The 27,951-nt window shown below is 42.1% G+C and overlaps 2 protein-coding genes across 6 annotated transcripts in view; both read right to left on the bottom strand.

Annotated features, from left to right (window-relative positions):
* LOC128348923 (beta-1,3-galactosyltransferase 5-like) overlaps positions 1 to 1,070 on the bottom strand; it is a 36,239-nt gene extending 35,169 nt beyond the window's left edge. Inside the window, exon 1 of one of the 2 annotated variants that reach the window (XM_053304680.1) lies at positions 961 to 1,070. The gene's annotated coding sequence lies outside the window, so the exon portion shown is untranslated. Of the gene's footprint in view, positions 1 to 953 lie in introns of both variants that reach the window. The other variant, XM_053304681.1, reaches the window with a different exon arrangement.
* On the bottom strand, positions 100 to 27,623 carry LOC128348922 (beta-1,3-galactosyltransferase 5-like). 4 transcript variants are annotated; one of them, XM_053304676.1, is made up of 4 exons: positions 27,509 to 27,623; positions 26,656 to 26,829; positions 4,536 to 4,594; positions 100 to 1,570 (listed from the first exon to the last, which is right to left on the bottom strand). In XM_053304676.1, the coding sequence occupies exons 3-4, from the start codon at positions 4,551 to 4,553 to the stop codon at positions 614 to 616; spliced, it is 975 nt and encodes a 324-aa protein (XP_053160651.1). In that variant the 5' UTR covers positions 4,554 to 4,594; positions 26,656 to 26,829; positions 27,509 to 27,623; the 3' UTR covers positions 100 to 613. The 4 variants fall into 4 exon arrangements, with proteins under 4 accessions (XP_053160651.1, XP_053160653.1, XP_053160654.1 ...); XM_053304678.1 differs by lacking the exon at positions 4,536 to 4,594 and adding an exon at positions 3,626 to 3,667; XM_053304679.1 differs by lacking the exon at positions 4,536 to 4,594 and adding an exon at positions 3,626 to 3,664.
* Positions 27,624 to 27,951: the final 328 nt, after the last annotated feature.

Raw genomic sequence — 27,951 nt, 5'->3', positions numbered from 1 at the left:
CAGGCACATGCACATGTAGTGTGTCCCACAGCCCACACTCCCTCCAAATTAAGTCACCCTACCGAACCTAGTGCAAAAAACCCTCTCATTTAGAAAGGCTCATAGTTGTTAGTTTTATTCATTCAATTTCTATACCAATTTCTTCCAAAAATGGCTCAGGGCGGTTTACACAGAGAAATCATAAATAAATAAGATGGCTCCCTATCCCCAAAGGGCTCACAATCTAAAAAGAAACATAAGATAGACACCAGCAACAGTCACTGGAGGTACTGTGCTGAGGGTGGATAGGGCCAGTGACTCTCCCCCTGCTAAATAAAGAGAATCACCATGTTAAAAATGTGCCTCTTTGCCAATTTAGTCAGGATGTCAGCCAATATGTAGAAGGTTCCAGATCCTATCTCTGGGAACTTCTGGGGTGTGTGTGTGTGTTTTAAGGAAACAGATCTTGGGCATCTGACCTCGAACTTATGCTGCCCTGGAGACTGCGAGCCAGAGCAGACACTACTGGGCTAGATGGACCAATGCTCTGACTCAGTATAAGACAGCTCTTCATCACATGTTGCTCTTTGTGTCTTGAGTACTATTTTAAGACCGTTTTTGAAGCTGGAAAGTATCAGCCACCTGAACATTCTTGATCCATGGACTGCTCCAGTGCATTCCAGTAGGTCCGCAGCTCATAAGGTTTGACAAAATGACTGGTCACAATTTTCTTAAAGCGGCAAGGAGAAAAGTCAAGCCTTTCTGGGAAGAATGTTTGCTTTGAGCTGAGTTCTTCCAATTTAATGTTGAGTTCTGCAAGGCACAGACCTATGAAAACATCCTCTAGCTTAACAAAGGGGACATTTTCAGAAATGTTATACACCTGACTAGCAACATCTGTGGAAAAAACATAACCAGTCCCTGAACAAAAGGGAGGGTACTTGTTTCCTGGATACTCATATTTACTTACATACCACTTACTTAACCATTGTCGTACTGGACGATCATTCAGTTTTAAAAAGCCAGTGAAGAATCTGGTATTCCTGTTTCTCTTGACAAGCAATTCAGTCAGGTAATAAGTATTGACAAACATATCAGAGTCAGTTTTCATCACAAAGCTAGACTGTGGACAGAATTTGTGAATCCATTCAATGCCCATCATGGTCTTTAATGTTAAATTGTAATAGGTATCTATAAAATCCTTCTGGATGATGTCTTTATATTTCACGCTCTCAGCAGTAACAGCCATATGGTCATTGTGATTCAAAGTAGTTCCTAGGAGGAAATAGGTCACAATGCGTTTGTTGGCTACTAATCCTTTTTTGCCCCAGGTCTCACGGATAGCCGTTCGAGCATTTGACTGGCCAGGAGATGATGTTACAAGAATGACCAGGAATGGAGTGTCCCTACTGCAATTCACATGTGGCTGGTTCAGAAAATTTCCACTGTCTCTCTTATAGGAAATGACCTCATATTTTGCTTGACAGAATATGCACAGTCTGTCAGAATTCAGCTTGATAAGCAAACAGAACCCAGCAGACATCAAAGTCACTATGAAAGTCATCATCTTTCTCAGTCTCATGGAAGCCATCTGAAAGAAAGAAAAGGAGATACTAGCTGGAAAATTCTAACACTGAATTTTGAAAGACGCAAATCAGGGGTGGGGGACCCAGCAGCTCTACAGCAGAGGCAAATGAGCATTATGCAAACTAACCAGCTAGGCTTTTCATTGGGGTGGGGGAGCTGGAAATGACTAAAATATAGTCATTATATAATATATACTGGAATGAGTACAGTTCTGGTCCTTTAAGATGACTGATCTTCCTTTAGGAGAGAAACAGTCTGTCAGGGAGATAGCAGCTATTACAAGTTTGGTATAAGAATTGCATTTGTGATTTGTCTTTGGTGTTCTGAAAAAGAAATTATATTTCTGTGCTCAGGTTTGGTCCACCCTTCCCTCAGCTCAACTGACAGGCTCAACAAGGAGTCTATGAGGTGTTTCTTGCAAAATTCACAGTGGGGTCAGATCAGTCTGAGAGAACTGCTCTGATGGCACCAGTGTAAGGCATTTTGTTGCCCTGCTGGTGCCCCAATAATCTGCCACCTAAAGCAACCACATCACCTTACCTCGTGAAAGGTAACTGCCTCCCCAACCTGGTGGGAATAGAGCCCACTCAGATAGGGAAGGCCCATGGAAAGCAGTTTGTTGGGGGGGCCTCTGAAAGCTGAAGCTACCCCTGGGGGGTGGCCTACAGCCAGAACATTTAAATTCCACTGAACCTACCACAGTTTATTTGTGGTCAAGGAGCGGGCAGCGGTGGGTTTGAATCCCCACTCCATTATAAAACTTACTGGGTGACATCTTAGGCAGCCTAACCTACCTGATGTGAGGACAAAAGGGGATATCCCATATATGCCACCCTGAACACCTTGGAGGAAGGGCAGGATATAAATGCAGATAATTAAAACAAGTTGTTCTAGTAAGAACTAATCTGCCTACTTTCCTTTCACTATCCCTAAAACTGGACTGAATTTGGTCCAAGTAAAGTAGGCACTTCACAAGTTAGCCCACTTGTGCCCCAAATGTTCATGTGCCCGCCATCTTGAATTTGGGTGGATGACATCACCACAAACAACTCCATTGAAGTGTCCCTACAACTGATTTGGTTCTTATTTGTCCAGACATTGCAAAATTGAGTGGGGCGGGGTGGGGGGACACATACACAAATACACGGACACATACATGGAATGCCAGGTGATCTCATAAGCCTGCTGGAAAGTAGGTGAAAATATATATAAATAAATTTCCAGACAAATGAAACAAGCAGTGGCTGATATGCTGCATCTGGCTGGGGCCAATTCCATGCTAAATAACTGTGCCTTAGAACTCTTGTCTAGTCAATCATTTGCATGTTTACTGAGAAGTAAATCCACTGGCTGACATCCAGACTAGGTTTCTGAATAGTACTGCTCAGGAGCCACTCTCAATGACTATGTAATTTCAGCAGGGCTTCCACTGAATAATTCACTCAGGAAATCAGTCACTGGCTGATATGATGCATAGCACCTCAGAGATGCTGCACTGTGAGTAGCTTCCATGGCACTGCTTGGACAACTAGCCATCCTCAACAGTGTTGGGGCTGCCTCATATGTCTGCAGCAGCCCCAATGAAGCATTGCTGAGCTATTGCACTTCATGTCAGTCACTATTTGCAATGGGACTTACTTTGGGGCAAATGTGTACATTGCTTGACTTAGTGACTAATATCCAGACTAATGCTGTGTGGGTGCAATTGCAGAAGGGACATATTTTTGGGAGGCACAATTTGTGGAAAGGACATATATTTGGGAGGCACATATTGCAGAAGGGACATATTTTCAGGAGGCACTCTTTTGAAGGGAAGGGGGGATCACCAAAATTTGGGGCTGGGGGGCTCACACAATGGAAAACTGTTGTGTCTACATGACATATGGATGTTGTCCAGTTGCTCCTTAACACAAACTAAGGCTAAATGAAAAATCTTCCTATTGTCTCAATTTTTCATAAGAGTTGTGGATTTTATGAAAGAGCAGCTAAATTTCCTCATGATAAACAAGCTAGCAAAACAATCTGCAATGTAGACCAGTAGAGCACAGATTTCTCTTACCTTTAATGGATGGGTTGGATGGAATAATGAGAAAGACAGCTTCTGTTCCAAGGTAGCATATGAAGAAATCCAAAACAAGATGTTTCCATGAACTCTAAAGAAAATTCTACTCACTTGAGCAAAATGAATGCATACATTGTATGAGTTGATAGATCTCCAACAGCAAACATGCATGCTGGAAACAGGAGGGCTACCTTCAGATTGGAGGAAGAAATAGGAGGGCTCCCCAAAACAAAACTCACAAAAGCACAATTTCTGGTGGGGTGATGTGGGGGCACTATTTTCCTGTTACTCAGAAAGAGGAAGGGATTGGGGGGGGGTACTATTTTCCTATTACTCAGGGAAGGGATCATGATGACGTCCTAGGAAGGGAGTGGGCAACAAAATGGCAAATGTGGTTCAATGAAAGCAAGTGTAAAGTGATGCATATTGGGGCAAAAAAAACCCAACTTTACATATACAGTAATGGGGTCTGAGCTGTCCGCAACTGACCAGGAGAGAAATATTGGGGTTGTGGTGGGCAGTGTGCTGGAAGTGTCAACTCAGTGCATGGCAGCTGTGAACATCCTCATTTCCCTTTCCACGTAGGGCTCTAATCTGCGTTGGATGATCCTGAGCATTATTTTGCTAGCATGTGCAATTAAGGATATTGTGTGATGGTTTGTGCAATCTGTTAAGTCTCCTTTCTTTGGTATTGGCATGTCCATCACCAGATGGAGTACATAGAAATCAAATTGATTTACATTATTGGTGCAAGGAAGTGGAAGAGATCAGTTGTAACAGCAAAGATGTGGCTGGGGGCTGACTGTGGAACAGATCACGAACTGCTCATGTGCAAATTCCAAGTCGAGCTAAAGCAGAAAAACAAAGCTATCCAGCTTCCCCAAAAGAATTGTGAGAATATACCCACCATTTTCAAGGAGAACATCAGGAACCACTTTGAAGTTCTGAACCTCTTTGACAGAGGAACTGTGGAATGAAATCAAAGAAGTTGTTAAGGACGAATGTGAAAAAAGACTGCCCAAGACCAAGAAACAGAAGAAAGCAAAATGGATGTCAGAACAGACAGTGGAAATTGCCAGGTAGAGGAGAGAAGCCAAAGTTAAGATAGATAGACTTAATGGGAAGGAACTTAATAGGGAATTTGAGAAAGCTGTTAGAAGAGACAAGGAGCAGTACTACAATGACATCTGTAAAGACCTTGAGGATGGAAAATAGACACGGAAAAACAAGGAATGTTTTCCAAAAGATCTCTGAACTCAGAGGGAGGTTCCAACCTTGAATTGGTATGTTACGGGATGCCAAAGGATAGATAGTAACCGATTCAGAGAAGATCAGAGATGGAAGGAGTATACTGAAAATCTGTACAGCAGGGATGTCAATATCCAAGATACTTTAGAACAGTGTTTCTCAACCACCAGTCTGTGGACCAGTGCCAGTCCGCAAAACATTGGGTACCGGTCTGTGAGGCATCACCCCTCAAAAAAACAATTTTGGGTTGGTGGGGGCTGCCGGGAGCTCTCCAGAGCTCAGGCACAATTTTGGACAGCTCTCTGGAACTCATTTCCAGGCAGCCCTCTCTGCTGGATAACGTTCATTTCACTTCCTCATCATCATCAATTTTATTATGGCCGTTGTCCGCAGAAATAGGAGTAACAAATATACTCAATACAATGATCAATAAAACAGTGCTAAAACACAATAAAACAGAATACAATCACTCATAATAACTTACTTAAAAACAATAGACAGCTCTCGCAATTAAGCACTTAATAGGGACCTTAGCCTGATTGCAATGTATAAAAATTTAGCTACAGTTGTAATCCCGGGGCTTGAATCCGCGAGGCAGTAATATGTATAAAAGAGCTCACACCGTCCAGGAAATTTGAGTAACAGAGGGGAAATAAGTTCTTCTCTAGCATCCCGATATAAAGAGCAATATAGCAGTACAATATAGCAGTACAGTTTCCAGAAGGCCGATGCCACAAGGGCAGAAAACCGCAACAGGATGATCTTTAGCAAATCTCCGTTCCAAAAGAGAAGAGGGCAACACATTAAACTGGGCCCGAGCAAATGAGACCCGAAATTTAGAAAAATGCAGTGTTTTTAAGTAATTAGCACCTCTATCTCCCCAAGGTGGCAAAATCCCAAAATGTAAAGGGGAGCAAGTCCTATTGGCCGAAGACGTAAGTTCCTGCCGCTCAATATCGTGCAACCGGAGAAATAATATTTCCTTCACCTTATTATATTCCCAAGTAAGGAGTTCTGAAGGAGAAAGGCCCAGTTGAATAATTTTATTATTTACATACGTTAGCCAAGGGTTGGGATAAGAATCCGCCCATAAATATTGGAAAAAAGAAAATTCCTGAATCTCTGAACAGAGTTTACTCCATCTAGCAAAAGTAAGCTCCCAGGCTTTACAGACAATAGAGAAAGACCCAGATTCCAAGCACAGAGCAGAATAAGGCACACACCTAGGCAATGCAAAGATTGCTCTTAGAAAAATAGACTGTACTCTCTCCAGTTCAGCTGTTACTCCCTGGATCCATAGCGGGACTCCAAAAAGTAGTTGGGCCACGATCTTAGCACGAAATACCTGGAGTGCCATGGGAACAAATTGGCCCCCTTTAGAGTAGTAAAATCACAAAAAGGCACTGAGAGTATTGCGGGCTTTATGGATTGAAGACAGCCTGTGGGTTTTCCAATTTAGATTATATTAAAATAATATGCCTAAATATTTATAGTTGTAAACCTGCTCAATGTGGTTCTGATTTATTACCCATTTATATAATTTCCTGGATTTAGAGAAAACCAGGACCTTTGTTTTTTTGTAGTTAACTGTTAGTTTGTTATCATTACAGTAGACGGCAAAAGCGTGCAACAGTCTTTGCAGACCTAATCTGGACTGTGATAACACTGCTGCGTCATCGGCATAGAGTAAAATGGGCACTCGTTTGTTAGCCAGCTTCGGGGCATGGGAATCCACACTCTCCAGAAATGGAGCCAAATCATTAATAAAGAGATTAAACAATGTTGGGGCCAAGACACAGCCCTGTCTAACCCCTTGAGTAGAGGGGATAGAATCAGTTAGGGCCCCATCGATAGCATATCTAACCCGTAATGAGGAATTGGAGTAAAGCTGCATCATCAAAAATATCAATCTCTTGTCTATTGTTGTTTTTCCAAGTTTGGACCATAATAAATATCTGGAGATAGAATCAAACACAGATTTTAAGTCGATAAAGGCAACAAAAAATTTGCATTTGGGGCCGCTAGAGTATTTCTTTGCTAGATGGTGCAGGATCATACAGTGATCGAGAGGAGAGCAGCCTGCTCATTCAGTCCCAAGAATTTGATTTTCTGAAATCCATGCCTCAAGCTTATCCAAAAGATACAAAGCATATAATTTGCCAACCACTGACAACAAACTAATAGGTCAATAATTGGATGGATCTGAATGGGAACCATTTTTTAATATGGGAACAACTATTGCTGTTTTCCATTGCTCTGGAACAACACCAGAACTATTAATAGATGTAAATAAATTTGCTAGAACTAAAGCCCACCATTCTATATTGGCTTTTAATAGTTCAGGAAGAAGAAGGACCAGGAGCTTTTCCATTTTTAAGGCGACCTATTAAATCCGTTATTTAAGCAGGAGTAACAGGAGGCCAATGGGGCAACTCCCCAATCAGAGGGGGAACAAAGATCTGGCTAGGCTGGGCATCATTATAGACAGCAAAAAAGTGAGATTCCCACGATTTAGCCAGAATTCTACAAGGCATATTAACCCGGCCGGTCATTTCACTTCCTCGAAATGAACATTATCCAGTAGCAAAGGCTGCCTGGAAATGAGCTCTGGAGAGCTGCCCAAAATTGTGCCGGGGGGGGGAGGAGGGCAATCCCCTTACTAACTGCTGGTCCAGGAAACTGTGCATGAATAGTGTACTGGTCCATGACTCCAAAAAGATTGAGCACTGTGCTAGAAGATATACCCTACTTGCAAGAACCTCTACTGCACGAAGATGAAGTTAGATCATTACCAAGTTGGAAGGCTACAGGAATGGATGGGAAAGCTACAGAAATATGGCAGACAGCAGAAGAAGAATCAGTCAAGGCTGAAACCAAACTATGCCAGCAAATTTGGAGAACACCATGGCCAACAGAATGGAAGAGGTCAGTCTACATCAGTGTTTTTCAACATTTTTGGAGTCATGGACCGGTACATTCTTTGTGCTCAGTTTCCTGAACCAGCAGTTAGTAAAGGAGTCACCCCACCTTGCCCCCATCCCAAGGCACCCTCAATACAATTTTGAGCCGGGGGGGGTGAGGCCTCAGGGAGCTCTCCCAGAGCTAATTTCTAGGCAGGCAGCTCTCGCTGCTGAGATAACACTCATTTAGCTCCCTCGAACTGAACGTTATCCCAGCAGCGAGGGCTGCCTGCCTAGAAATGAGCTCCGGAGAGCTCCCAGCAGCGGTGGCCCCCACGAGCTGGAAGTTGTTTTGTGTGGGGATTAATTCCTCATGGACCAGCATGGACTGGCACTCAACTCCTCACGGACTGGTGGTTGAGAAACACTGGTCTACATACCCTTACAAAAGAAAGGAGACTTAACAGATTGCACAAACCATCACACAATATCTTTAATTTCACAAGCTAGCAAAATAATGCTCAGGATCATCCAATGCAGATTAGAGCCCTACGTGGAAAGGGAAATTCCCTTTCAGCTGTGAAAAAGGCCAATTCCAAACTAAGGATCATTAGGAAGGGGACTGAAAATAAAACTGCTAATATTTACCCTTATAGAAAACTATGGTGCAGCCACACCTGGAGTACTGCATACAATTCTGGTCACTAGATCTAAAAAGAGACATTGTAGAACTGGAAAAGGTGCAGAAGAGGGCAACCAAAATGATCTGGGGCCTGGAGCACCTTCCTTATGAGGCAAGGCTACAACACCTGGGGCTATTTAGTTTAGAAAAAAAAAGATCACTGTGGATAGACATGATAGAGGTCTATAAAATCATGCATGGAGTGGAGAAAGTAGATAGAAAGAAATTCTTCTCCCCCTTACATAACACTAGAGCCAGGGGTAATCCCATGAAATTGATTGCCGGGAAATTTAGGACCAGCAAGCGGAAGTATTTTTTCACACAACACATAATCAACTTGTGGAATTCTCTGCCACAAGATGTGGTGACAGCCAACAACCTGGATGGCTTTAAGAGGGGCTTGGATAACTTCATGGAGGAGAAGTATATCAATGGCTACTAGTCTGAGGGCTATAGGCCACCTCCAGCCTCAAAGGCTGGAGTACCAGTTGCAGGGGAGTAACAGCAGCAGAGAGGACATGCCCTCAACTCCCGCCTGTAGGCTTCCAGTGGCATCTGGTGGGCCACTGTGTGAAGTAGGATGCTGGATTAGATGGGCCTTGGGCCTGATCCAGTAGGGCTGTTTTTATGTTCTTATATACTGCTGGATAGGAAGAAGATGAGCGTGGCTTTGAAGTTGGAAGAAGAAACATCAATAATCTGCGCTACGCTCATGACAGCACTCTGATCAGGGTGGATAAAAATCAATGATTTTTTTAAAAAAATAAAAAAATGGATTTTTTTGATTTAAATCAGATTTTTTTTTAATAAAATGCTTTTTGAGGAAAATATATTACCATCCAAAGGTTATTCCATCATGAAATAAAGATTAGTTTTTTAATTATGTAGAATAAGGCTGTATATGTTTAATTTTTTTGGTAAATAAATTCCATTAATCCATTCACAATGTCATGCTCTTCCAGAGGTTTTTGTAAGATTATTGGGCAGTTTCTCTGCCTACAAGATATTATCACAGAAACTTGGTTTACTTTTGCAGTTCTCAAAACTGAATTTGACTCAGCAGAGATCACATGCCTCTTCTTCACAGCAAAAATGTTATGACATGAACAGAGTTGAGAAAAAGACCTTAATCCTATTGTTCTACAAACCTATGAATACATAATCAACCCGTTCAGTGCTAAGTTTCAAGAAGTTCAGTGAAATAGAATAGAAACAATATTTTTCTGATTGGAGTGGAATAGATCTGCACAAGAAGAAAGTGAAACTAAGTGTGAGGAGGGAGGGGCAAGCAGACAAGCAGTACAAAATGAAAGTGAAACTTTCTGAGCACAATACTGCATAGCCACAGACAGACAAGTCTTTGGAACTTTTTGTGTGTATGACCTGAGGTTTATCACATTCTTTCCTTGGAGGAAAAAACCTATAATGGCAGCAGGCCGTAAAAGAGACCCAGTTTGGCAATATTTTAATGAAGTTCCTTTACCTATCGGTAAGGCAGGCATGCGTGCAAAATGCAAACACTGCAACAAAGAAATGCAAGGCCTGGTGGCCCGAATGAGGCAACATCATGAGAAGTGCTGTGATGAAGATGACCAAAGAAACACATTTGAACAGGCAGGATCTTCAGGTTGGTAAACATTTTTATTGAATCATATAATATTTCTAAAGACTGCCTTGAACTGTCATGTTTGAGCAAAATTATATTTCTTATTATTACTGCATGTTACTGTCATTTGGTACAGTTATGAAGAAAAGCAAATATTCCTTTTGGGGCAGTGCTGTGTACAATAAGCAGAAATTGTATAAACAATAAAATAACAGCATTGACTTTTTTGTTTAGGGGAATTCATGGATTCTGGAAACTATCCACCTTCAAGATCACCATCCTCCTGTTCTACAGTTTCAGAGTTATCCATCCAGGATAGTGCTTCATTAGCATCATCATCAGACACCCACAGCCACATATCACTATCACCTAAAAGAAAGAAAAAATCCTTCCCTCCTGGAACCACCATAGATAAGTTTGTGATAAAAACTAGCAGATTAGAAAAAGAGTTAATTGATGAAAAAATTGCCCAGTTTGTTTATGCAACGAACTCTTCTTTCCGTCTGACTAAGAACCCACATTTCATTAATATGGTTCAGTCACTGAGACCAGGATACAGTCCACCCAGCAGAGCAGATGTTGCAGGGAAACTGCTGGATAAAGTGTATGACAGAAATGGAGCAATGTGCAACAGCTCGGGAGGGTAGAATTGTTAACCTAAGTATTGATGGGTGGAGTAATGTCCACAATGATCCTATTGTATGTGCTTGTATAACAACAGAAGAAGGGAAAGTCTTCCTTGCACAAACAATTGATACGTCAGGAAATGCACACACAGCAGAATACTTACAAGAAGTGGCAGTAAAAGCTATAATAACATGTGAACAAAAATTCAAATGTCTAGTACGCAGTTTGGTCACAGACAATGCTGCAAATGTATCCAAGATGAGAAGAAATTTAGAAGAGCAGGAAGGGAATACAAAGCTAATAACATATGGTTGCAGTGCTCATTTGCTGCACCTCTTAGCCAAAGACTTAAGTGTTCCAGAAATAAAGACTAATGTTGTTGAAATTGCTAAATACTTCCGTAACAATCACTTTGCTGCAGCAGCTCTGAAAAGGATGGGTGGAACCAAGCTAACGCTCCCACAAGATGTTAGATGGAACTCTGTGGTGGACTGTTTTGAGCAGTATATCAAGAACTGGCCTATTCTGATGACAGTTTGTGAACAAAATCGAGATAAAATAGATGGCACTGTCACGACCAAAATCCTCAACATTGGGCTTAAGAGAAATGTTGAACATATGCTGAGCATCCTGAAACCCATCTCTGAATCTTTAAACAAAATACAGAAAAATAGCTGTTTTATTGCTGATGCTGTTGAAATTTGGAAGGAACTGAGTGAACACTTAAAAACAGAACTACACATGGACAGAATTAAATTAAAAGCATTAAAAAAACGAATGGGACAAGTACTGTCTCCAGCTCATTTTTTGGCAAATATTGTCAATATCCAGTACCAGGGTCAAAACTTAAGTGCTGAGGAAGAGGAGTTAGCTATGACATGGGTATCCAGCAATCATCCATCTGTAATGCCAACTATAATAAACTTCAAAGCTAAGGGGGAACCATTCAAGAAATATATGTTTGCTGAAGATATTTTAAAGAAAGTCACACCAGTGAACTGGTGGAAGTCACTTAAGCACTTGGATTTAGAGACTGTTCAAGTAATGATTTCACTTTTAACAGCAGTAGCTTCTTCTGCAGGCGTTGAAAGAATATCCTCTTCCTTTGGACTCATTCATTCTAAATTGAGAAATCATTTGGGACCCGATAAAGCAGGAAAGTTTGTTTTTCTTTTCCAGATTATGAACAAAGAAGAAGATGAAGATGACGAGTTAGCTACAGAGGACAGTATTTAAGTTTTTCATGTGTAAGCTGGGCTGACAGTCTAAGTTTCTTAAAATATATATATTTTGTTTAGCCAAATTAGTTAACAAACATGGATGTTTGTTTAAGCAAATAACATATGCTGTAATGTTATTGTTTCAGTTGAATAAATCTATTTAAATTGTTATTATTAAGGTAATGATTATTTTTCTCCTTCCTAAGTACAACAGAAAAGTTGTCCAAATATTAAAGATTAACCTATTAAACTGGGGATAAAAAAACTAATATGAAAAGTTGTTATTCTAAAAATCTTCATCTACTTGCATATTAAAGTTATACCAGCAAGAATTAGTCTTTATGTAGAAAACTATGATTTAAATCAAGCCTTATTGACTAGTGATTTAAATCGTGATTTAAATCGTGAATTAAATCAGTTTGATTTAAATCAAATCCACCCTGACTCTGATAGCTGAGAATGCAGATGATCTGCAAGCTCTAGGAATGAAAGTCAAGGAGCACAGTGAAAAAATGGGACTACAACTAAATGTAAAGAAAACTGAACTAATGACAACGGGTACAGAAGCCAGCCTCAGAATTGACAATGAAGACATTGAAGTGGTGGAAAGGATATTTAGATGCCGTGACATGTCTACACCTATAAAGATTAGAATCGTTCGGACAATGGTTTTTCCCATGACACTCTATGGATGTGAAAGCTGAACTATGAAGAAACAAAATAGAAAAAGCATTGATGCTTTTGAACTTTGGTTCTGGAGAAGACTTTTGAAGATACCATGGACAGCCATGAAAACAAACAAATGGATCATAGAACAAATTTTCACTCGAGGCACAAATGACCAGGTTCAAACTATCATACTTTGGACACTTTATGCAAAACCTCAGCTCCCTTGAGAAGTCCATAATGCTGGGGAAAGTTGAAGGAAAGAAGATGATGACCAGCAGCAAGATGGATGGAGTTGATTACAACAGCAGTGAATGAAACCAAGTTGTCCCAGGTTGAGGTGATGGCCAGAACATTAGTACATATGCTGGTAACCTGCAGACTTGACTACTGCAATGCACTCAATGTGTGGCTGCCTTTGTACATAGTCCGCATACTGCAATTGGTACAGAATACGACAGCAAGGTTGGTCTCTGGGTCATCTCAGGTCATCTAACACAAATTATGCAGTCGTGTTTCCCACATTTGGGGAAATTGCAGAGCTCAGCACACCTGCAGTGCAATGGGTGAACCTTACCCTTGGAAAACCTCCTTCATAATCAAGGTGTCTCCCATATTACTCCTATACTAAAAGAATGGCACTAGCTACCAATATGTTTCCGGGGGAAATACAAGGTGCTGGCTATAACCTATAAAGTCCTAAATAGCTTAGGCCCAGGGTATTTAAGAGAATGTCCTCTTCGCCATGAGCCCCCTCGCCCACTGAGGTCATCTGAAGAGGTTTGTCTGCAGTTGCCACCAGCTCGTCTGGTGCTTACACAGGGATGGGCCTTCTCTGTTACTGCCCTGAGACTTTGGAATGCGCTCTCTGCTGAAATGAGATCCTCCTCCCCATCTCTGACAACTTTTAAAACATCCGTAAAGACTTTTTTTCACTCAAGGTTTTTAACTTGAATGTGGTTTTAAATTGTTTTAAGGTTTTCATTTTTGTCTTAATTTGTCTCAGTTTTGTCTTAATTTGTTTTATGTTGTTCTAAACTGCCCAGAGAGGAAAAATTGAGGTGGTCTACAAATTTGTTAAATAAATTCGAAAAATAAACTTTATTACTGTTTTGGCCCACAGCTTTTGGCCTACAAGAACCACATGTGCTACCAATAGGTTTCCAGGAGAAATGCTGGTCCAAATGGAAGCAAGGTGATCTCCTCTTTAAGTGAACCATGGGATTGGGCTGCCAAGATTCTGTCATTTCAGTTTGGAAACTATTTACCTCATTTTATTAAAAATGCTGCTAGTTATGCAACAAAAATTATGTGGGAACAGCAAACACACATAATCTTACAGTCACAGCTAATTCAAATGGCCAGTAAACATCACAGAGACTTTAGTTTCCCACAGCCATCACAGAAATACTTGATTGATTATTATGTAACAATATGTTTCTCTTTATCAGCAACAATTTAGAAGTTTCATTATAGTCTATTATTGTTTTCTTTATATACTCAACAGTCGGGCTGGGCATTCAAATCAGAACAATATTTGCATCCAATTCCTACTGCATCATTGGCCCCTTGGGACTTGGGTACCACTATGTTTTGTCTGTGCCCTTGGCACATTTGCTGCTCGCCCAAATCCACACAATTCTAATTCCCTGCCCACCTGCCTCTAATTCTACCACAGTGTAGCACTCCACAAGCAAATTTCTACCTGCTGACCCGTCAGTCTCTGCATTACTTCAGCTCTTTCCTCTCAGTCTTATCCAAGTGAAGCAGAAATGTGAAGAGAGGTGTGCCTTCTTCTCAAGCACCCTGGAACATATCAGCTTGCACTTTTGGGGGAAAGGTCCTCCCTGGGACTTTTACAGACAGCAAGCTTTGCTGCAAGTTTAACGGGAGGCTTTACTGTGAACTTGAAGTTGTCGTCCCCCCCCCGCAAATGACAGAAATAGCAGGTTTTTTTTTTACCCTGAATATAAATCAGACTACACTCTAAGGCATAGTGAAAAACCCGAATTGTGTGTGAACTGCTCCCTGACTCCCAGGGACTTCAGGGTAAATCTGGCCAATATGTGGACAGAGCCCCTCCATTCCGGAGGAGATGCAAGTTAAAGGGCTTTAAAACTTCCAGGAGAGGCTTTAAATGGCCTCAAGCAAAGCAACAATGCAAGCACTGTTCCCTCTCAAGCATGCACATGTGTGCACACTCACACATTTTCTGGTGTCCGCTCAGTTAATTTTAGATCCAGCTCAAGTTGAATCAGGAAGGCCCCACCCTGAATGCATATGCATGCACACTGCCTTGATACTACTGCCCAGTACAAAACTCATTCCGCTCACAAATAAAAAAATAGAGAGAACACTGAGTGCAAGTATATATTCAGATCAAAAGTGTGAAAAGTGGAGGGGAAGGTTTGTCTGCTTCTCTGAAATACTGACACTTCTACATGAAATTGAAGTGGTATAAAACTCTAACAAGGGTCCCCCGTCAACTAAGATAGATCTACCATGCCTCAAAGTTGCATTCCATTCTGACATACGATAATATTAGACAATTTTGTGTTTTACTGTTATTTCCTATGGGTCATTATATCCCATGGAACAATCCACCGATCTGATAACAAGGCACTGAATGATTAAATTTGGGCCAGTCCAGTTATTGGATGAACAATACAATAATCACATTGGATTCGAATTGGATCAGATCTGATCCTTTCCCCGGCCTTCCCAGAAGATATGAGAAAGAAAAATACAGGAATGTGACAGAAACATGATGGAACTACCACTCTGAATTTTGTCGTACTATTTCCATCCCCCCCACCACCACCTGCCAAATGAAACACTCTATGAATCAGCCCATTGGCTCTAGTCCATTAAAGCTCACGCCATCATACATTTGGTAGCAAGTATTTATGATGTCATTGGTTTCCTGTTTGTTTATGCTGCACCAGAATAACATAGGTGCCCCTCTAGAATGATCATATCTGGCTTTAACATATGATTAATTATAATTTCTACTGAAATATACAAGAACTTTATAAGGTTTTTTAATCTGTATATTTTATGTGTTATGTTTTTTGTATGCATAGATCTCTTGTGTGTTTTCATTTCCTAAAACTATAAAGAAATATTCAGTCTAGAAGGAGCTTCCTTTCGTAATTACATTCATTAATTCTACTCTGTAGGTGCCTTCAGATATAGCATGAAACCTCAAGTAGACGGACCTGGGGTTAATCTGTGAAACCAGGAATCATCCTACAGACAATCGTCCAGCCACGGTTTTGCAACCTCTGGCATCTGGGCAAAGGGGCCAGTCCTGCTTCCTGGTCCGCTGAGGCTGCATTCCAGCAAACTCCAAGCTGCTCACATCACCAGACAGCAGGCAAGACATCAGGACATCAGTAGAGAGGCAACCATTGGCCACTATCTTCAAGGGAGCGTGCCCAGGGAGATTGTGCCTTTTCAGCATCAATTGCCCACCCTTGGCAGGGAAAAGGCATTTAAACCCTTCCCTCACACAGTGGTCCCTCTAATTTTTTTCATCTCTGTGTGCAATGAGTTTTGTTCTGGGTGGCAGTATCAAGGCAGTGTGCGTGCACGTGCATTCAGAATGGGGCCTTCCTGATTCAACCTGAGTGGGATCTAAATTGAACTGAGTGGACATCCAAAAACTTGTGAGCACGCGCATGTGCGCGCGCCTTAGAGGAAACAGTGCCCTCACACCACTGCCTTTGCAAGAGCCCTGCAGCCATACAGTCTCACACAAGCACAACTACTGGTATCAACACTAGGGCATTCTGGTTATCACTCAAAAGCCTGATACAAATCCATTTTATAATATGTTTTTAGGTAAGCAAGAAGAGGGTCCCACTCCCTTTTAAATGCTTCAAATTTATTTCTTAATAATACTGTTAGCTTTGCCATTTCTGCCAGCTCTAGCACTTTAAATATCCAATCTTCTTTGCTTCGACAATCAGTATTTTTCCATTTGTATGCAAATTAGGGTTGTGCATTTTGTTTTCTGTTTTGTTTTTGGCCCGAATCCGAAATACCCCTGTTTTGTTCTTTGTTCGAAACCAGCCAATCCGAAACACCCCAATTTTGTTCTTTGTTCGAAATTGCAAAATACAAATCCGAAACATTTTGGATTTTAAAAAATGGCCCCAGGGAAAAACTAGTGGGTGGGGGGGGGTAATGCCCAATGGGTGGAAACTACCACCCAAATTTCAGAGGAATTGGGCAAAGGGCTGGGTTTTGGTGAATTTTTCAAGTATAGGATTTTTCCCTCAGGGAAGAATTGAGGTTTTAGCAAAAGTATAGCTTAATTTTGGGGGGAAAGGGGTGGCCCAGAGCAGAGTAGGGTGGAAGGTAGTGCCCAGTGGGGGCAAGGAAGCTGCCAGAATTATTTCAAAGGAATTGGGCAGAAGGCTGATTTTTAAAGATGTAATGGAGTTTGTGTGTCTGTAAAGTTCTTCCCCATAGGGAAGGATGGACCTCCATAATTCCTGCCCCATAACTGCACTTAGGGGAACCAGGGTGGCCCAGATCGAGTGGTGGTGTAGACCACATAGGGTGTCAACCACCCCCATGGGTTGCTAACCCATGGGGTACTGGGTTCTGTTGTTTCTGAGATGTTTTGAGTGTAGATTCAGATTCTCTGATAGCATATGAGAGTGGGTTCATGGTTTGTCATTGAAAATCTCATAGGCTACCAGAGAATCTACACTCAGAACACCTCAGAACCAACAGAACCCAGCACCCCATGGGTTAGCAACCCATGGGGGCAGTTGGCACCCTATGTGCACTACACTACCACTCACTCCTGGCCACCCCAATGCCCCCTAGGTGGAGTTATGGGTCTGCTGAAACCTCCATTATTCCCTCGGGGGGGCAAACCTTAAAGAAGCGTAAACTTCCAACAATTCCTAAAAAATCAGCCCTTTGCCCTATTCCTTTGGAATCTGGGTTGTGGCAGGCACCCCTTGGGGCACTGCCACCCAACCCACTGTTTTGCCCCTCAGGCCCCCTTTCTGCCCTGAATCTGCCCCAAAGAAATGTCAACTTCAGAAATTCTTTAAAAATCAGCCCTTTTTCCAGTTCCTTTGGAATCTGGGTGGCAGCAGGCACCCATTGGGGCACTACCACCTGAACCACTCTTATGCCCCTAAATCCCCCTTTCTGCCCCCAATCCATCCCAAATAACATCAACATCACACATCAACAACAGCAGAGCTTTGGAAATAATCAGGCAGATTTCCAAAGGTCATGCACATCCACATCCCCCCCCGCCCGAAATGCAATTGATCTACACACAACAGTGTGAAACAACAACAATGAAACACACACTGCCCCCACTAGCCAATAAGGGTAAAATTTACCCCTAAATTTGCTTAAAAGGAATAAGGAGGCAATTGCCAGCAGATCAGCCCATGCTTTCGCTGGCCAATCTGCGGGCTGGAAGGGCTGGAAATTCAAACAGATGTCAAAACTCAAAATGGAGACTGAAGGAGAAAGACTTTCTGCGATTGCAAAATGGAGTTCCAAAACAGCCGAAACAAAACATTTTGTATCCGAAACAGGGACGTTTTGTTTTGGCTACAAAACTTTCTGTTTTGAGCATTGGGTGTTTTGTTTTGGCTACAAAACAGCCGAAATGGCCTGTTTTGTTCACAAAAAGTTTTGTATCCGAAATGAAACGCACATCCCTAATGCAAATGTCAATCTTGCTGCTGCTGCTAAATACATAAAAAGGATCCAGAATTAATTCGGATTCGGATTAATTCGGATACAAAACAAAACTGGGGTGATTCGGAAGGCTTAATTTCGGACAAAATACAAAATGGGGTTGATTTGGATTTGGTACAAATCGCAACAGAAAAAATACAAAATGCACAACCCTATTGGATATGTACAAAGCATTTGATCAGTTGCAATGGCCATATTTAATTAATTTAATCAAAAAGCATAAAATGGGAAGAGGTTTTATTAGAGTTATAAAGCAATTTTTTAGTAAGTCCTTGGCTTCAATTTGGGTTAATTTTTAAGACACAGATTTTTTTCTCTACTACCAGAAGTACAAAGCAAGTTTGTCTTCTTTCCCCTTTATTATTTGTCCTAGTGTTGGAACCATTGGCTAAGACAATTAGAGCTAATGATCTTATTAAAGGAAAAGTGTGCCTTCAAGTCAGTGTCGACTCTTGGCGACCACAGAACCCTGTGGTTGTCTTTGGTAAAATACAGGAGGGGTTTACCATTGCCTCCTCCCATGCAATATGAGATTATGCCTTTCAGCATCTTCCTATATCGCTGCTTCCCAATATACGGTTTCCCCATAGTCTGGGAAACATACCAGCAGAGATTTGTCCTGGATCCTCTGGCTTGCTAGTCAAGTCGTTTCCCACTGTGCCATTAGGTGGCTCAATGATATTATTTATTTATTTTATTTATTACATTTGTACACCACCCCAAACTTTAGTCTCTGGGCAGTTAACAATAGTATAAAACAAGTTAAAATATATACAAAAACATAAAACAATTTACCAATTTAAAAATCATCCACAAATTAAAACCTTAAAATTTTAAAGAACAGAAAAGGCTTAGGTGAAGAGGTGGGTTTTCAAATGCTTTCTAAAAATTGTCAGAGATAGGGAGGATTGTATCTCAGTAGGGAGCGCATTCCACAGTCTCGGCGCAGCAACCAAGAAAGCCCGTTCCTGTGTGGCCACCAGCCAAGCTGGCAGCAACTGGAGACGGACCTCTCTGGATGACCTCAGTGGGCAGTGGGGCTCATAATGAAGAAGACGTTCTCTTAGATACCCAGGGCCTAAGCCATTTAGGGCTTTATAAGTTATGGCAAGCACTTTGTATTTTGCCTGGAAACCAATTGGCAGCCAGTGTAACTCTATTAACAAAGGAGTGATGTGGTCTCTCCAAGATGATCCAGAGACCAACCTGGCCACCGCATTCTGGACCAATTGAAGCTTTCAAACTACGTACAAAGGCAGCCCCATATAAAGTGCATTACAGAAGTCAAGTCTGGAGATGACCAACATATGTACCACTGTTCTGAGGTCGTTCATCTCAAGAAACGGACGCAGCTGGAGTATCAGCCGAAGCTGATAGAAAGCCCTTCTGACCATCACCTCAACCTGAGATACCAGGGAGAGGTGTGGATCCAGAAGTACTCCCAGACTGTAAACCTGTTCCTTTTGGGGAAGTGTGACCCCATCTAGAACAGGGAGCTCAAAATAGTCTCTAGAGTACTGACCCCGCACAATAAGTACCTCCGTCTTATCTGGATTCAGTTTCAGTTTATTCTCCCTCATCCAGCCCATTACTGCTTCCAGGCAAGCATTTTGGGAAGTTATGCCATCTCCTGAAGAAGTTGGCATGGAGAAGTAGATTTGGGTGTCATCAGCATACTGATAACATCCCGCTCCAAATCCCCTGATGATCTCTCCCAGTGGTTTCATGTACATGTTAAAAAGCATTGGAGAAAGTATGGAGCCTTGAGGGACCCCATACTTAAGCTCAGATTTTGAAGAGCAACGGTCTCCAATCGACACCATCTGAAATCTGTCCGAGAGGTAGGAGTGGAACCACTGTAAAACAGTGCCTCCCACCCCCAACACCCTCAGACGTTCCAGAAGGATACTATGGTCGACAGTATAGAAAGCCACCGAGAGATCCAAAAGGACCAACAGAGTCACACTTCCTCTTTCAATTCCCAGTTTGGAGATCATCCATCAGGCTGACCAAGGCAGTCTCCACCCCATAGCCCGCCCGAAAACCAGTTTGAAATGGGTCTAGATAATCAGTTTACTCCAAGACCGCCTGGAGCTGAGAGGCCACCACCTTCTCAATTACCTTGCCCAGCTATGGGAGGTTGGAAATAGGCCAATAGTTGCTCAACTCTGAGGGATCTAATGCAGGCCTCTTAAGAAGAGATCTAATAATTGCCTCCTTAAGACAAGGAGGCATCCTGCCCTCCCTCAGCGAAGTATTTATGATTTGTATTAGGCCTCCTACAACAGCCTCCCTGCTAGATAGAACAAGCCATGTTGGACAAGGGTCAAGAGAACAAGTGGTAGGCCTTACCGTTCCAAGCAGCTTGTCCACATCCTCAAGAGTCACCAACTGAAACCGATCCAGTCAAACCACATAAGAGGAGTTGCTGGACTCCTCCAGTTCAGACATCGAATTAATTGTGGAGTTCCATCTAAGTCGGCCCGAATCCAAGAGATTTTATCTGCGGAAAATTCTTTAAACACATCACAGTGGGTAACTGATGGCTCCAAATTCTGATTCAAGGAAGGGGGGGCACATACTAGCCCCCTCACAACCCTGAACAACTCCGCTGAACTTGCAATACAGTCAAAAAAGAACTGCTTCTTTGGCGCACGTATTGCCTGAGCATAGATCTCTAAATGTGCTCTATGTCATAATCTGTCAGATTTGAGTCGAGTCTTTCTCCGCTTGTGCTCCAGTCGCCTACCTTGCCGCTTCTGCCCCCATAGATCTTCTGTATACCAAAGGGCCTGTTCTGAAGCAGGTTGGAGGGAACGCTTAGGAGCAATCGTGTCTACTGCCCTGGTGAGCATGTTATTTCAGTTTTGCACCAGGGCATCAACAGGATCACCAGCAGAGCCAACATTAAATCCCTCCAAGGCTTCGTGGAATCCTAGTGGATCCAATAACCTCTTCGGGCAGACCATTCTAATAGGCCCCTCATCCCTGCAGAGATGGAAAGTGGTTGTAAGCCTAACCTTAACCAGATGGTGGTCCATCCATGACAATGGGGAAGTCACAGGCGTCCCCAGCCAAGGAACACCACCCTGATCAGTGTAAAAGACCAAATCAAGTGTGTGACCAGCAATGTGTGTCGGTCTGGAGACCACTTGGGATAGGCCCATAGTTGTCATGGCCGCTATGAACTCCTCAGCTGCCCCGGACAAATTGGTCCTGAAATGAACATGGAAGTCCCCCAACACCAAAAGTCTGGGAGACTCCAAAGCAAGTACCGCGACCAGTCCGTGAGCTCAGTAAGGGATTCAGTCGGGCAGCGAGGCGATCGGTACACCAACAGAAGTCCCAGTCTCCCCCTGGTGCCCAAACTTAGGTACACACATTCAATATGGTCAGATACCTCGACAAGGACCCTGGTAAGGGAGATGTTATAAACAACAGCTGCTCCACCTCCCTGCCCACATCCCCTGACCTGCTCCTCTACAGAACACCCTGGAGAAAGAAGCTGGGACCAGACTGGGCCACCAGCCTCCCCCAACCAAGTCTCAGTGATACACACCAGGTCAGCCCCTGCATCCATAACCAAATCATGGATGAGCTCAGGTTTATTTTGGGCTGACCTGGCATTGCAGAGGAGCAAGGTAAGGCTATGTGGGTTGTTGGCAGTGCTCCCTGAGGTCATAGAGCTGGCAGAATAACCAGAAGGAGAGACAGCTATTAAATTTCTGATTACCCTTCCCCTGGAACAGCCTGCTGACCTGCCAATGTTACTTCTTCTATTCCCCACCACCACCGGAATAGCTGCCCCACATTGAACCAAGGCACCCCCTGTCTCTCCATCTCTAGATGAATCCAAACATATAACAACTACTGTGACCCAATCTCACCAATACTGAAGTGAGCAAGAATCTTCTCTAGCCATTCAAGTTAATATGTCAGTCCCAGCCCTCAGTCCTGCCTCCAAAAGCCGCCTACAGGTGGCCTGTGCCAGCAGCTGCAGCCCACTCTAACAAAGGCCAGGATCTCAGAAGCCCAATGGGTGTGTCTCATACCCACACCAATCGGGCAGTTTGGCCAGGTGCAGATTATATCTGAACCCAATTAGAGTGAATTCAGCCCCTGATAGCAAACAGGCTACAGCAAGGAGTACAAGCAAAAGCAAAGAAAAAGCCTTCGCCACACCCTTCCGCACCCAAAGGAGAGTGGTGCTTAGAAGCCAGATAAGAACTAGGGATGTGCAAAAAATTTCAGGCACAGAACAATCTGTGCCCGAAATGAGCAATTTCAGGTGATTCAGGGCCAAACCGAATCACCCCCGATGTCCCCCGATATTTTTCAGGCCCGAGCCGAATCTCCAAAATTTCAGGGCTGAAAAATTCGGGTGATTCGGTTCACGGTTGACTATGGGGGATTTTTTGAAGTTTTAGTGACTTTAGGGCAGTTTGGGTGCATAGCATGGGATCTGGGCAAAAGGGGTGGGGTGGGGTGGCAGTGCCTAATGGGTGCAGGGTTAGGGTGAGTTTTGGTGAATTTGGTGAAGTTTTTTCTGAGGTGTGAATTCTCATTCTATCATAGCAAATGAGATTTCTTTCAGTTAAACAACTCTCATGACCCCACTTTCACTTTTTCACACTCTCAATTACTATGAATATGAGGAAGTAATCAATTTAACACACTTAACCTTATGAAGACAAACCTCAGAAATTCACCAAAATTCACCCCTCTGCCCAATCACTCTTAAATTGGGGACGGGTGGTAGCCTCCAACCATTAGGCACTATCTACCAGCCCACCCCACTCCTTTGGGGCAGATCCACTTTCTGCCCCCAATCTGCCGCAAAGACACCAAAACTTCAAATATTCCCCAAAAAATCAGCCCTCTGCCCAATCCCCCTGAAATTGTGGTGGTAGCCTCCACCCATTATGCACTACCACCCCACCCCACTCTTTTGGGGCAGAGCCACTTTCTGCCCCCAAACTGCCCCAAAGTCACTAAAACAAAAATTCTCAAAAAATCAGCCCTTTGTCCAATCCCCCTGAAATTGGCGTGGTAGCCTCCACCCATTAGGCACTACCACCCCACCCCACTATCCTGCCCCAGGCCCCACTTTCTGCCCCAATCTGCCCCAAAGACATGAAAATTTCAGAAATTTCCAAAAAATCAGCCCTTTGCCCAATCCCCCTGAAATTGGGGTGGTAGCCTGCACCCATTAGGCACTACCACCCCACCCCACCCCTTTTGCCCAGATCCCATGCTATGCCCCTGAACTGCCCCAAAGTCACTAAAATTTCAAAAATTCCCCCAAAATCAGCCGTTTGCCCAATCCCCCTGAAATTGGGGTGGTAGACTCCACCCATTGGGAACTACTACCCCACCCCAAAATTTTGCCCCTGGGCCCACTTTCCCCCCTGAATCAATTCGGATTCGGATTAAATCCGAATCCGAACCGAATCAAGGGTGATTCGGGTGGCCCATATTCGGGCACAAAACAGAACAGGGGTGATTTGGTTTGGGTCCCGAACCGAATCACTGAATACCCGAATTGCACACCCCTAATAAGAACTCCTTATCCCCACAGCTGTCTTGCTTCCAGCCACCCTTCTGACTGCCTCTGTCTGGCTGCAGCCCACTCTAATAAAGACCAGGATCTCAGAAGCCCAATGGGTGTGTCTCACACCCACACCAATCGGGCAGTTTGGCCAGGTACAGAGTATATCTGAACACAATTAGAGTGAGTTCAGTCCCTGATAGCAAACAGGCTACAGCAAGGAGGATAAGCAAGAGCAAAGAAAAAGCCTTGGCCACATCCTTCCCCACCCAGAGGAGAGTGGTGTGTAGAAATCAGATAAGAACTTCTTACCCCGACAGCCATCTTCTTTCCAGTCACCCTTCCTAACCCCCCTTAATAGGGGGTTAAAAATTACTAGTAAGGAATATCTAATCATCCTATTTTGCTGATGATTTTGCTTTGGTTTTCTCTGACCCCATATGGGCTGTGCCAATTATTCAAGAGGTTCTTCAAGATTTTAATGAAGTCTCTGGGCTTACAGTTAGTTATCAGAAGTCAGAATTTATCTGTATTAATATAGGCCTGAAAGCCAAAGAGAAGATTAAGTCTATGTTGGGCCCAGTGTTCTCTCTAATAGGAATTCTCAGACATTGACTACAATTCCCATAATCCCCAGCCAAAGGCCATTGAAGCTGAGGATGCTGGGAGTTGTAGTCAACAACATCTGGGAATCCCTGTTAGAGGGAACAGTGGTTGTTGGAAATATCCAAAATATTTCCAACAATTAATTATCCAGATGTTAAAGTTTCTAAGAAATTATCTGATTAAAACAAACTGAATTATATTCTGTTTGTTAAATATATTAAAGGTAAGATCTGTAAATGGGATGATAGCCATCTATCCTGGTTAGGTCGTATTGCCATAACCAAGATGTTTCTTTTACCAAAGTTGTTATACTTGTCTCAAGTTCTTCCTCCTTATCTATAATATTCTACAATTAATAGGTGGCAGAAAATATTTTTAATTTTTATAAATTACAATAATAGATCTAGACTTTCAAATAATGTTTTATATATTAAAACTAAAGGGGGAGGTTGGGTGGTCCCAATATTAGAATTTATTATGAGGCATCTCAAATGAGAAATGTTGTAGGATTCATGGTTAATTTAGAACCTAAATCATGATATGAGCTTGAATTTGTAAGAGACAGTGAAATAATGATTTCAAGTATATTTCCTCATAACAATCTTTTTAAAAGAATGGTTAAGAATATTAATAACTCCTTTTAAAAAGTTATATTGATGATCTGGAAGAAATGGCAATCCCGTTTAACATATCTTAATTCCCTTCTTATACCAGTAGTGTAGTCTCATCCTAAATTTATAGAAATACTTGGTGGAATAAACAGACCTGAGAATAAGATAGTGAGACTGAGAGATTTATACCATATGGGTAAACTTAAGATATTTGATTACAAAACAACAACTGATTGTTGAACTAAGTTGTTCATGGATTTAATTGTTACAACTGAAATCATTTCTCTCTTCGCACCAGGGGTCACCCATGGCCAATAGAGACCTGACTGAATTTGAGACTTTGGTGTCTGAAAGTAGCAATGAAGTAAAAGGATTCATTTCTAAGCTCTGTTTGATTCTGTTAGGGCAGGAGTAAAAACCTTTAACTGGATTAAAATCAGTTTGGGAGATGGACTTACCAAAGGTTTTTAATGAAGGAGAGTGGGAGGAAAAGCTGGTCTAGTAAGTCTTTGCATTCAGTTTCAGGTCAAATTAAAGAAAATTATATTAAGATAATCCATAGATGGTATATGACCACGGTGATGTTAGCTTATATTATAAGAATACATTTACCTAATTGTTGGAATAATAATTGTAAGGAGGTGGGGATTTATTACCATCTATGGTGGATGTGCCCAAGTTCAGAATTTCTGGGAAATTGGTTTTTTTTAGAGATGGCAGAAATCACTACCAAGCAGATTCAGCCATAACCCCCTTTTGGACTTGTTAGGTATTTTTTCAGGAGAATAAGAGTCATTGAAATCTAAATACTTGTTATCCTATATGTTAATAGCAGCCAGACTACTTATACTTAAAAACTGGAAAGACGGAGTGTTATTTTTAGAGGATTGGTGCAATAAACTTTGGTATATAGCAACAGCTGAAAAATTAACCTATTCTTTAACTATTCAAAAAGGTATAACTCCATCTTTATCTTTCTTTACAATTTGGCATGATCTATTATTAATTTTAATTATAAAATTATGAAAGTAAGGGAATAATTCAGTCTACTTACTATGTATTTGTTTAATAATGATTTTGATGTTGTGATTGTCATTTATCATGTTTTGAAGAAGAAATTTTAATTAAAAATTATATATTTATGAATTATATATATGATTATATATGAATGAAAAGGGTCACTCGCATGAATGCTGTTCAGAGGCATGATTAGGATAACTGGCTGCAAAGAAAGTTGGTGTTCTTGTACCTTTAAGACATGTGTAGGAGGAATAATTTTGACAAGTGTAGCTTTTCTGACCTATGCAACATGCTTCCAAAAGCAGCACCCACAAGCACATGAGCTTTGTCCTCTAATTTATCTGGTTTGCCTAATCTTGGTTCCGCTCTCAGTGAGACAATTATTGTCATTTTCTTTGAAAAAGGCTGGATTGTGCCATTCCTTTTCTCTAGCCGGCAGAAAGAATTCTGCATGACAGCGTGATCCCCCTTTTTAAATTAATTAATTCTATTGAAAAGCTTATGGGTGGTCATGATTTAGTTTTAAATAGACAGGAAATACCCCAGTTTCTTACCTTCCTCTTCTGCAATGCACTCCTCTGCTTTTCTAGCCGCGTTGCATGAAAGCTTCAGTGAGTTGTCTCAGATCTTTCTCTCAAAAAAAGATTAGGGTCTCTTGCTGCTGTTTCTAGATGCTCCCTGCCTCATCAAAGGGACGTTTGATCATTGACAGGTTAATACTCTCTGGACTGGGAGGAGTAAATAGAATATGTGGTAAAGGAAATCTGATCTGTGAATTTCCCCCCCAAACACACTTCTTTCTTTCCTTCTTTCTTTCTTTCTTTCTTTCCCCCAGATAGCAGACAGTACCACTACATATGAACGGCAGCAAAAAGCAAGTTAGGAACTATCTACAAACGTTCACACTTTGTTCTCAAGGGGGAAAAAATACTAAGACCATATATCTGCAGTGATTGCTACAGTACAGACCACAAACATATTATTTGAGAGATCTGAATGACTTATCGTGTTATTATTCCAGAAATAATTTCCTGGAATATCTATTTGCTATTATTTGATATAAATAATCAGAGAAAAGATATGCTACAGAAACATGATCTGGGGCCTGAGAATTTCTCATACTTTGAGCATTCACACATGCAACACTAAAGAAGAAGCATGTTATGCTTTCTCCCCCATTTGTAATTTGAATCAACACTGGCTGGAATATATGTAAATTTTAAGATCAGTGTGTACTGGCAACATTTGCACATGCATCCTAATGGAGTCAGAAAAACTGAAAGGGATTGTTAGTGGAATGTGTCAAAACACCCTAATCTCTCTCTCTCACACACACACACACGACTTGTACATCAAGCACACAACAACACTCCCATAATAGGTGTGCCATGGAACAGACTCACTTACAGCATTTCTTGACACTTTCTTCACCTTTTCCTCTGTAAATTAGGCTACTTCCACGCATCATGGAAAACCTTTTCTCTTCTTTAATAGTGTTACGAGATGGGGTAGTTAGCTGGCTGGCAATTCTTTTGGATAAATAGATTTGGACAATGTGTTGCTAATGACCCCAAATGATCCTAGCTGGCCCTCTGCCTGGGGGTGACCATTGGCACATGTTGCAAAAGGCCTCCTGGGAGAGGTGTTACACAGACACTGCCAGACTTTCCTTCCAAAGGAAACCAGAACCTGGGGCAGCCCAGAAATGTGTCAGCTCTGTGCCTGCCACATTTCTCCCTGGCCACCTCTCCGATCAGTTGACCAATCCTCTGCAGTATCCACACTCCTCCTGCTGTTGCCCAGCAACAAGGACACCACATTGCCACGTCCCAAGCTTCAATGCATGTAAA

This window comes from Hemicordylus capensis, chromosome 3, assembly GCF_027244095.1.
Source record: "Hemicordylus capensis ecotype Gifberg chromosome 3, rHemCap1.1.pri, whole genome shotgun sequence".
In the NCBI taxonomy this organism is placed as follows: domain Eukaryota; kingdom Metazoa; phylum Chordata; class Lepidosauria; order Squamata; family Cordylidae; genus Hemicordylus; species Hemicordylus capensis.
This window is presented reverse-complemented; position numbering and strand designations above follow the sequence as displayed.